This window comes from Aethalodelphis obliquidens, unplaced genomic scaffold, assembly GCF_003676395.1.
Source record: "Aethalodelphis obliquidens isolate GAN/ISIS:26980383/991018 unplaced genomic scaffold, ASM367639v1 scaffold31, whole genome shotgun sequence".
NCBI classification, from domain to species: domain Eukaryota; kingdom Metazoa; phylum Chordata; class Mammalia; order Artiodactyla; family Delphinidae; genus Aethalodelphis; species Aethalodelphis obliquidens.
The window spans coordinates 3,615,243-3,627,606 of record NW_020837975.1 but is presented as its reverse complement, the minus strand read 5'-3'; the positions used below and the strand labels follow the sequence as shown (position 1 = coordinate 3,627,606).

Here is a 12,364-nt window from a genome sequence, read left to right as displayed (position 1 = left end):
TAGTGTGTAGCGAAGTGCATTCAATAATATTATGTGCTGACTACCTCATGCCTCACTCAGCTGCAAGCCTCGTGAAGCCATCTCTGTACTTGCTCACTATTTTATCTCCAGCATCAAGCCAAGCACACAGCACATCGCTACTCGGTGAGCATTTCTGAGCATAAGAATAACATCTGGAGCTTCTCAAAAAAGATTTCTTATAGACCTGTGGACTAAGAATGACACCTGCCATATCAGTAAACAAAGGATGTTGCAGCCAACAAGCTGCAGCCACCCCAATGGTGAGCCCTGAGGGAAGTTGGAGTGGAAACAGGATGCCCACCATCAAACCATCAGCCACTGCAGCTGCCCCCTGATGGTGCACCCTGAGGAGACTCAGGATGAGAAAGCACATGATACTGACCCCAGACAGCTGAGATGCATATCAAAGGAATGATTTCAGACTCTTGCATCTTCCCATATATAAATTTCTTAACTTGAGATGCCTGGTTTTCTTTAATTAACAATAATCTTTTGATGTTCTGACTACCTGGTCTTTGTTGTAAAAACTCCTGTATATCCTGGCTCCTCCCCTACCTCTTTGGAGCTCTCCTTTAGAGCTATCTGAGAGGCTGTGTCCTGGGCTTAAGTCCCCAGTTTTGTCCACCAAGTAAAATATAACTCTCAACTTTTAGGTTGTGCTTTTTTTTTTTTTTTTTCAGTCAACAGATCCCTCCCAGAAGTGATTCTGGAGCTGTTGACTTTGACCAAATATTATAATATGTTAAGACCTAACTCAGTATCATTTTCTGCAGTTTTTTATGACTCTTTTGTTCCATCCCCATCCTCCTCTGTATTATGGTAGGTCCTTTGTCTGTTTCCCTATCATCTATTTTGATATATATTTCTTTTTATAAATCAGGTTTTTGAGACATACTTTGAATATGGTAATATCCATTCTTCTTTAGTGTACAGTTCTATACATTTTTACAGATTATATAGTTGTATAACCACCACAAAATCAAGACATAGATCCATAGCATTTTATACATCGCTTTCTTTTGGTATTGTTATATCACAGTTGTTCTACTTGTTTGCATACATGTCTTCAACACAAGACTAAAAACTGCAAGAGCAGGAACAGAACTTAATTCTTTACCCCCCACACCCACTGCAGAGCCTGACAATAAACGTGTGTTCGGTAATGTGTTTATAAATAAGTTAACTAATCAATATATTGCCCTATCTTATAGAATGCACCACTTTGCACATTGTGTGTATAAAATATACATTGGTTAAATCCCACAAAAAGCTGTAACTCTCAATGTGTCCAAACCAGAACTCCCCAAAATTTATGAAATTCAGTGCTTACCATCTCCTGTTTCTGCACAGAGTTGTAAGCCCAAATTGTTCTGTGGATTAATCACCCAATGATTGCTGGTCACAGTGATATCAAAGACAAGCCAACCCACATCTAGAGCTTGGGCCTTTCTTGTGTCTAACAAGAACAGATCTGCATCCCTAAAAGAAGAAAGAGAACAGCAAAAAAGAGTTACAGGTTTGAATGAAGATCATCATTTCCTACACTTAAGTGAAAACACTGCAAAAGCATTCTTACAATAACAGGAGTTCATTAAAGGATAAGAGGAACAAAGGACTCAAGTGATGAGTAATAAGATACAGAACCTTTTATTGCTGGAATCTCAGCCCAAACCTGGTGCAGATTAGGAATATCTGACAGTAATTTCCATTTGCCTGCTCTTCACTGTCAAGTTTCCTTTACAAAGGGACTTAGTGGTCTTGGTTTCGTCCCTGATAATCAGTGTTTTCCCAAACCATTACCTATAAGTAGCAGTACACTGGCAAGTACACAAGCAAGGGTTAAACTGAATAGAGACAGAAGTGAAAGTAGCTGCTCCAGTCTGGACGGATGTGGATTCTCCAAGGAGATGGAGGGCAGGCAGGCTGTGATGCAAGCCTCTGTTTTAGAGGGAGTTTTCCTTTTGTTTCCCACTTTCATTATACTTTTTTCCATTTTTATTACATATATTTCTCATTTTTATTTCATTTTCTATTTTTATTATATAATTAATTATTTTATGGATCCCAGAGGCCAAGAGAGGGTCACCAAGTATACCACTGGATTAAGGGAGAAATCCCATAGATTGAGCTATGGCTCTTCCCTGACTCACTTTAACACTTTCTTTGTGCACAAGTCCCCTGGGGACAGTAGTACCTATGCATATAAACTTGTATGTTTTAGGATAATCTCCACAGTGTTACTGTTATTAACATTTATCAATCTTAACTTTAGTATTAAATTTACAAATGTATGAGTATTTGTCAAACTATAATGAATTATTTTATTTATTATATCCTTACTACAGGCAGCTTCTGAGCTAAGTGCTACATCTTTTTGATGTTTAGTCATTATTTTAATTTGTTTTATTGAAGTATAGTTGATTTACAGTGTTGTGTTAATTTCTGCTGTACAAAAACATGATTCAGTTATACATATATGTATACACATCCTTTTTCATATTCTTTTCCATTATAGTTTATCACAGGATATTGAATATAGTTCCCTGTGTTATACAGTAGGACTTTGTTGTTTATCCATTCTATATATAATAGTTTGCATCTGCTAATCCCAAACTCCCAATCCATTCCCCCCCCACACCCCTCTCCCTTGGCAACCACAGGCCTGTTCTCTATGTGACATTTAATCTTTACAATAGATTTTTATATTGATGAAATTAAGGCTCAGATAGGTTGATGGTAAAAACAATGGAACTCCATCAAAGTAGAATAGAAATACACTATTATGCATTTTATGATTGTGCTGAATCTGACAGCATATTATTCATATGAAGAAGATCAGAGCTTTGTCATAATAAGCTATGTTAAATACTATTCTACTGTATTTTCCATCTATCTGTATCTTAGAAGTCACTTTAAAGGTGGATTACAAAATGTAAAAAACTAATTTTGGATAAAATCAAATCATGCATATTTATTATTTTCTTAGAAAAAAATCTATAATTGAAAACTGAACTATAGCAGAAGTAAAGAATATCAGTCAATATTTTAGAAGGTACCTGTCCATTTCTTTAATTAAACTTGATTTATACCATTCTTCCATTAACCTAGAGAACTTAAAATTAATGTTTTATGATCAATTATATTGTCCAGCTACCGTACACCAAAATATGCAGCTTTAATTCTCCTTCACAATTTTAATCATAGTGATTACCAAAGGAGGGTTACAGACACTTTTTCACATCCAATACAGGAATCAGTTTGAGTCACCGCAGACATACGACAGGCATATACTACAATTCAATGAAAAGATTAATTCATTCCACTTGAATTTTAAGGACCCATTATTTTCACAGTGTGTGGAATGTAAATCAAATTCTCCCTCTTCCTCCTAAATTGGAAAACCTACCAAATAAACAGAATCTAAGAAAATATGGATTATTCTTAAATTTTTGAAATATTTAAAAAATGTCTTTGAGACTGTAATCTTGGAAGTAACTTAATCACGTTATCAGCTTCTTAAACAGGAGAAAGATTCACCTTGTAGCTTGGAAAATACACAAGTGCTACCCTGCTTTCAAAGCCTGCTTTCATTTGAAATATGGTAAAGATGTTCTAATAAACTCTGCAAAGCATAAAATGCCATCCCTTGGTGTGATATAAATAAACATTTGAAAAACAAAAAAGAACAAAGAGGTAAATTCTGAGATCAATTTCAACTAGTTAACAAATATCTTTATGTAGTTATTTAGGTGTGTTTTCTATTATTTTTAAATTGTGCTACTTTTCCAGAAAAAAAATTTCTCTAACTATTCATATTCAAGTCTCAACACTGTTAAGCATGTCTATGAGGAAAACAGTTTCAGTTTTAATGAATATATTTAGAAAAAGCATCAGCCAACAGACCCAAGCAAACCCTAAATACCTGAATTTCAGTGATGCAAATCTAATTCATTGGAAGATAAACCTAGGCCAACAGTATGATTTGAAAAAATCCATATATTTCTAGTTCACCTCTGAAAAGTTATGAATGATCGGTTGTCTTCATAAGCTTCATGGATTCCTATTCTTGAGCAAAACTATTTTATTTTTGACTGTTAACTTCTATTCTTTAATTTCTCCTCTTTCCTTTTGTGTAAAGAGCTCTTCTGCACTACCTACAGACAAGAGAATATGCTTTAGGAGAGTCAAGTCTGTTTATTTTTTTTTTTTAATTTATTTTTTGGCTGTGTTGGGTTTTTGTTGCTGTGTGCGGGCTTTCTCTAGTTGGGACGAACAGGGTCTACTCTTCGTCAAGGTGCGTGGCTTCTCATTGCAGTGGCTTCTCTTGTGGAGCACGGGCTCTAGGCACACGGGCTTCAGTATTTGCAGCACACAGGCTCAGTAGTTGCAGCACGTGGGCCCTCGGGCATGCAGGCTTCAGTAGTTTTGGCACATGGGTTTATGGCTCACGAGCTCTAGAGTGCAGGCTCAGTAGTTGTGGCTCATGGGCTTAGTTACTCTATAGTATGTGCAATTTTCCCGGACCAGGGATTGAACCCATGTCCCCTGCATTGACAGGTGGATTCTTAACCACTGTGCCACCAGGGAAGTCCTCAAGTCTATTTTTAATAAGCACAATGGTAATAATTTTGTAATTTTCATTCATGTAGCAACTTTCATAACAGCATCTTAAAAATAAATTCCTATCCATTCTGTAGAAATCGAGACATGATTTCTTTGGAAGTATAAAATTATTCCACTAAAGAAGAGCACTTACCTCCCTGGAAGTAGCAGAATATACTAAATATATCCTATAAGCAGTATAAAATAAACTTGTTAAAGTTGCCTTGCCTTAACACTTTTACCATTTTTTTAAGAAATTCTTACAACATCTAATAAAAGAAAATTTAAAATATTAATGCATTTAAAAGGAATGCAGTACAAAGAAAATATATATGTAGAAAAATATATTCATTTGTAGCAGAAATAAATCCATAATATAATTATTTTATATGATGTACAATTACAGTAATGAAACTAAAATTAAAATCTGCATTCTAGTAAAGGAAATAAAGTCCACCTACATGGACGTATGCAAGCATTTCAGAATGTTACTGTTTTAGTATCCTAAGGCTGCCATAACAAAGTACCAGAGCCTGAGTGGCTGAAACAGTAGAAATTTATTGTCTCACAGTTCTGGAGGCTGGATGTCCAAACTCAAGGTGTTGGCAGGGTTGGTTCTGTTGAGGGCTGTGAGGGAAGAATAGCGTTGGCTTGTAGATGGCTGTTTCCTCCCTGCATCTTCATATCACTTTCCCTATGTGTACATCATTGCATCCAAATTTCCCATTTTTATAAGGACACCAGTCATATTGGATTAATACTCACCCTCATTTTAATTGAGTTACCTCACTAAAGAGTCTGTTTCCAAATAAGATCACATTCTGAGATACTGGAGGCCAGGACTTCAATATGTGGATAGGGGAGAGAGAGGAACATGGTTCAACCCATAATACTATTTTAAAATATTTTTTAAAGGCAAGAATAATCCTGGATGTGAACATTCTGTGTTTATAGACATTATAGCAATTGCCCACATTGAAATGTTTTCAAAGACTAATACGTGAAAGTCAATTTATATTGATCAAAATAACTCATAATAATGAAAATTTGTATTTTTCTTTTTCAGATAGAATTTGAACCTTTGTCTTGAGTATGATACAGATCAGCATAATAATTTCTCATACAGTTAAATGAATCTATCATGCAGTTGTTAAATACAGAGTCATATTGAACAGATAAAGGATTTGCATCACTCAGATTTATTGGATATGAAATATATAGATATACTGAATACAATTAATCACAGGCAAAAAATAATATGTAGATATGTAGATACAGTTAGAATTCAATACAAATACATGTGAACATATCTTACTTCAATCATGACCAGAGGTTTAAACATATGTTTTCATGGGAAATTGGTAGGGTTGAAGATACTGCTTTGCAAGGGTGCTTTTTATTTTACTGAGAGAGGAAAGGGTTTTGTATACATGCCTTGGGAGCCTCAAAATACCAAAAGGGTAGGAACTTCACTAAAGACTGAGCAGCAGGAGCCACATTTAGCAAAATTTGAGTTATCATCATTCTTACCACTCTTTTAAAAATAAAGAGTCTTACATATCTAAGACTATGACACTGGAAGAAATAAAGTGTATTGTAACAAAATAAACTAGAATTTGGGGACCAGACAGAGCTTGAACAATAAAGGAATTCTTCAGCCTGTTTCCCCATGCCTAAAAGATAGTATGATAATCACTGCCTTAAGAGATTTTGTGAAGACCAAATGTAATATAATCTGAAGATCTATCTGGAAGAGAGGAAATTATAGTTGAATCTTTACCTAGGATGTCAGACATTTTTCCCAGAAATAGAACATACAATCCTAAAATTTGTACAGAAACACAAAGACCCAAATAACCAAAGCAATCTGGAGAAAGAAAAACAAAACTAGAGGCATCACACTTACAAAGTTATACTAATCAAAAGAATTTGATATTGGCACAGAAACAGACACATAGATCAATGGGGCAGTATAAAGAGCCAAGAAATAAACCCACATATATGGGTTAATTTAATTTACAATGAAAGAACCAAGAATATACAACGTGGAAAGGCAGTCTCTTCAACAAAGTGTTGTGAAAACTGGACAGCTACATGCAAAAGAATGAAACAGGACTGTTATCTTACACCATACACAACCTTAACTTAAAATGAATTAAAGATTTGAATGTAAAACCATAAAACTCCTAGAAGAAAACATAGCCAGTAAGCTCCTTGATATTGGTCTTTGCAATGATTTTTTTTTTGTCTCTGACACCAAAAGCAAAAGTGACAAAAGCAAAAATAAACAAGTGGAGCAACATCAAATTAAAAAGCTTTTGCACAGCAAAGGAAACCATCAACAAAATGAAAAGGCAACCTGTGGAATGGGAGAAAATATTTGCAAATCATATATCTGATAAGGAGTTATTATCCAAAATATATAAAGAACTTATACAACTCAATAGCAAAAAAAAAAAAATCTATTTAAAAATGAGCAAAGACATACAGATGGACAAGTACATGAAAAGATGCTGAACATCACTAATCATCAGGGAAATGCAAATCAAAACCACAATGAGATATAACTTCATACCTGTTAGAATGACTATTATGTATTAAAAAGACAAGAAATAACAGGTGTTGGTGAGTATGTAGAGGAAAAGGAACACTTGTGCACTGTTGGTGGGAATGGAAGTTGGTGCAGTCACTACAGAAAACTGTATGGAGGCACCTCAAAAAATTGAAAAAAAAAACAACTATCATTTGGGCCAGTAATTCTGGTTATTTATTGAAGAAAATGAAAACACTAACTCAAAAAGATATACACATCCCCATGTTCATTGCAATATTATTTACAATAGCCAAGATATGGAGACTACCTAAGTGTCCATCAACAGATGAATGGGTACAGAAAATGTGGCATATATATATATATATATACACACACACACACAATAGAATATTATTCTGCCATAAAAAGAATGAAATCTTGCCATTTGTGACATGAGTGGACCTTGAGGCATTATAATAATTGAAATAAGCCGGATGGAGAAAGACAAACACTATCACTTATATGTGGAATCTAAAATAAAACAAAACAAAAACAACAAACAAACAAAGCCCAAGCACATAGATTAGTGGTACCAGAGGCAGGGAGTGGGAGTGAAAGAAATGGGTGAAATAGGTCCAGAGGTGTAAACTTCCAGTTATAAAATAAATAATTCATGGGACTGTAATGTACAGCATGGTAAATGTCTATAGTTAATAATACTGTATTACATATTTTGAAAGTTGCTGAGAGAGTAGGTCTTTAAAGTTCTAATTACAAGAAAGAAAATTTCTAACTAGGTATGGTGACAGAAGTTAACTGCAGTGATCATTTTGCAATATATGCAGATATTAGATCATTATATTGTATACCTGAAACTAATATAAAGTTATATGTCAATTATGCTTCAATAAAAAATACTTAAAAACGAACTAACAACAACAAAAAAATGTGTGAATTAGTGCTTTTGTTAACATAATATATCTGATGACAGCATTATACACAGACTCAAAAAAATGCTACTTTTATAACAACATAGATGAATCTGAAGACGATGAACTTTGTAATATCGTGATATATGATTCAAAATATGGCTATAGTGATGATGTCAAACGTGCATGTGAAAAGTTTGAAAAAAGTCTCTACATAGGGCTTCCCTGGTGGTGAAGTGGTTGAGAGTCCGCCTGCCGATGCAGGGCACGTGGGTTCGTGCCCCAGTCCGGGAAGATCCCACATGCCACAGAGCGGCTGAGCCCGTGAGCCATGGCCGCTGAGCCTGCGCGTCCTGAGCCTGTGCTCCGCAACGGGAGAGGCCACAGCAGTGAGAGGCCCATGTACCGCAAAGAAAACAAACAAAAAAAAGTCTCTACATATATATTTTCAAAGTGAAACAAGGAATATGACTACATTAATGAAATTTTATATAATGTGATTAAAATATGTAAAAATAATTATATTAATAGACGATTATATCTTTTTACTATTTAACTGCTACTATCATATTCATTATATATCTATGTCTATAAACACATCCAATTATATAAATATTCAATTTCCTCCTCTAATTTCTTTGATCTTTAACTTGAGTAAACCAAATATTTTTATACGATCGTATTATATTCTTCTTCATGATCCTTCTTATAATCAGGTACACAAACATGCTTAGTAACATACTATGTGGTTTTGGATGCTTGAAATGTTAATTCCTTCTACTTTCTACATAGCTGAATAACAGAATTAATGAAGTATTCTCATTATAAGCCCCAAATAAAAATTATAACCAGGAATGCCTGGGAGTCTACCTCTGAAAGTGAACAAAATAAATCACTGAATGCTAGAATTAAGTGGGATATAAATTATGTGCCAAACTGTTATTTGATTGATGAGAAAACTTAAAGAGAAATCAAATTATTTCCTATGGTCACTCACCCAGTTGGAAGACCAGAACCCAGGTTTCTATATTCCATTTTCAGAACACTTTCTCTTATATCACTGTAGCTCCCTTTTTAGTCCCAAACCATCCTTTAACTGCCCTCTTTACACTGAAAGATAATTGGTTTTTGGATTGGAGTACTGAAAGGTTGAGCTGAGCTACCAGCCTAAAACAAGGTGGTAGACATGGAGCCAAGGAGTGACCATGTAATCAAGTTAAAATGAGGTCATTAGCATGGGTCTTAATCCAGAATGACTGCTGCCCTTATAAGAAAAGAAGAGACACAGAAGGAAGACAGCCATATGAAGACAAAAGCAGAGATGGAACTTATGTTGACCCAAGCCAAGGAATATTTGGAGCTACCAGAAGCTGGAAGAAGCCAAAAACAATCTCCCCCTAGAGGTTTTGGAAGGAGTATTGTCTTAACAAAGCTTTGATTTTGGACTTCTAATCTCCGGAAGTGTGAGAGAATAAATTTCTGTTGTATTAAGCCATCCAAGTTTGTGGTAATTTGTTACAGCAGCTCTAGGAAACTAATACACTCCCCTAGTTTTCAGAGATTAAATATTTCATATTAAATAGGAGGTGGTCAGCAATATCAAATACTGAGAAGAATGGGAAGAACAAAAAAGTGTCTAGAAGATTTGGTAGCAAGGAGAACGTTGGTGGATAATCAGTAGAGTGGAGTTATCAAACTGCAGTAGGTTGAGGGGTGAATAAAAGATAAGAAAGTGATGTATTTAAAGCAAAGTTTTATAATATGAACTTCACTAAGATATAGAGAATAGAAATAATGTGGAATAGTAGGAACAAGGACAGTCAAATAGAGGGATTTTTAGTAAACACAAGAAACATCAAATATTTATAAGACACATTTAAATACATATTTAAAAGATAGAACATCTTATACTATTTCAACACAATAAGAAATGTGAGTGGACAACACAGAAAATCTTCCAAAATAAGCTTGTGCTTGATTACTTCTCTATGACAGTGTCCTTGGAGTTCATGTGTATTGTGAAAACTTCTTTATAGATGAAATCACTTCTCAGCAGGGGGAATTAGGTAAACTAATATACATCAGATGAGTCCTTGGATGGGACCCCCATTCATCTTTTGCAAAAATCTATTTTATCAAGGATATTGTTTCATAGGCTTGTGGCAAATAAATCCTTCTGCTTGTTTCTAAATATGGTTAACAAACAGTTCTCATTGGTATATTATTACTTGAGCAGAAAGTGTAGAACTCATGGCTCCTCTGAGAAGTCTCATTATAAGTTTACCTTTATAAAGAAAAGATTGTAATTATAGGTGGAATTGGTATCTGCTAAATTTCAACAATGACTTGCTGTACTTAGGCTTTGCTTAGTAATAGAAAAAATTATTATGCCCTTTAAGTCATCTTTCTGAGGTTTTGTTTATTCTTTAAATGAAGATTAAAATAAAATCTACCTCATAAATCCCTTGCAGGGATAAAAAAACTACACAAATAAAAATATTATGCAAATTGCTATAATTGCAGTTTTCTTACCAAAACACATTTATGACAGGTAAGTATGTATATAATAAGTTGTATATCTTATGCTTCATGACAAAATTAGGGTCAGAAGTGATTTATGCAATCATTACTGTCAAAGTTCTTTAATAACCTGCACTTATAAATTTTAGATATAGAGATTCATTCATTTTCTTTAAATTTAGTAACATTTATTGATACATATAGCCCATAATGACCTTTTGTCCCTAAATTCCATTAGAGGCAAAAAATGAAGTTGAAAACATTTCAAAAAGGAAGTAAAATTATTTATGTAATCAACAAAAGATAATGAAAGAGAAATATTCTTTAGATTTTTATGGTTTCAATTATATGTATGTATATATAGACATTAGAGAGAGAGAGAGAGAGAAGAAACAGTTAACCAGGAGCATAAACATTCTACTGTCTAACCAAGAAGCTCTAAATCTCGCCAAGAAAAGCTTTGGGAAGTTGTCTGGAAGATATACAGATACATTTCAGAGCAAAAGTTAAAATACTGTTCTATTTCCATGAGGCATGAACCTTACAGAGAACAGAGATATCTACACTTTTCCCAAACTTTCTACTAGTAAGACGTTTTCACCTCTTTCCATCTCCTTTTGTCTCTGAATAGCTTATCATGCCTAGTAGAAATGTAATGATGGCCACCCAAGAAGAAAGCATACATCTTTCTCTGGATATCTGACATAAATACACCACACCATCTGAGAAACCTGACATACAGCTCTAAAACAGAGCACATTAACAATGGATGCAAATTAATCAATGATATTCTCTGGGGCTTATAATGTCAAAATCTTCTCTCATGTGCAATTTCAGGTTTAAAAGTGTTAGAATTTGACTTTGTTAGCTGATTGGTATTTTCAGATGGCAATTATTTTTTCTCCCAAAACAAATGTGAAATAACAAGCTTCTGTAAATCTCACAGAACACCAATTTTCAGAATATCTAATTCAATGCTGTATTTACATTTAAAAGGCACATATGCAAGCTGGTAAAATAGTAATATTAGATGGAATTGAATGGGAAAACAAGTTGAATTCCCACTATGAAAATTCAATAACTTTTCCCTCTGTGGAATTTTTTAAATTGCCAAGATACTGATAATGTTAGCAGGTTTCCTGGCACTACATCATTCCATATTTTTCCCTTGCAGAGAGATCTAAACATGGGCTACTGAATACACACACACACACACACACACACACACACACACACACACACACGGGAGAGCGCCTCACTCAACAAGAAGCAAAGAAGTGAGACTATTACATACATAGTCCAACCACTTTTAATGCCCTCTAATGAATGAGTGATACACCCAGTTCAGGTTCCTAAGATCTCTTCCATATTATGACTCTTACGACCCCAAATATGAAATAGTCGGAGAAAAATTGACTTCATGGCATAAATTATTCCCATAATTTAGGTTTATAACTTAAATCTACAACTAGAGCAGTATTTCTCAACCTCAGCACTAGGGAAAATTTGGACCAGATCATTCTTTATTGGGTAGGGGTGTGTCCTGTTCATGGCAGAAGGTTTAGCAGCATCTTCCACTACCTGCCCACTGGGTGCCAGTAGCCCTTCATCCCTCCACCCTCGCCAACTGGGACAACCAAAAATGCCTCCAGACATTGCTACATGTCTCTTGGGGGCTGAATCCCCTCAGCTGAGAACTTGAACTAGAGCTTGATCCCTGTACACTGCAGAAACACAAGCCATGCTTGTGTGCTCTCCT

General features: G+C 34.7%; 1 protein-coding gene across 4 annotated transcripts in view; it reads right to left on the bottom strand.

Moving 5' to 3' along the window:
• The window catches only part of BMP5 (bone morphogenetic protein 5), a 118,194-nt gene that overhangs the window by 37,542 nt on the left and 68,288 nt on the right, over positions 1-12,364 (bottom strand). For all 4 annotated transcript variants that reach the window (XM_027126779.1, XM_027126780.1, XM_027126781.1 and 1 more), the window contains exon 3: positions 1,352-1,500. In XM_027126779.1, coding sequence (XP_026982580.1) covers positions 1,352-1,500 — 149 coding nt within the window. The remainder of the gene's footprint in view (positions 1-1,351; positions 1,501-12,364) is intronic.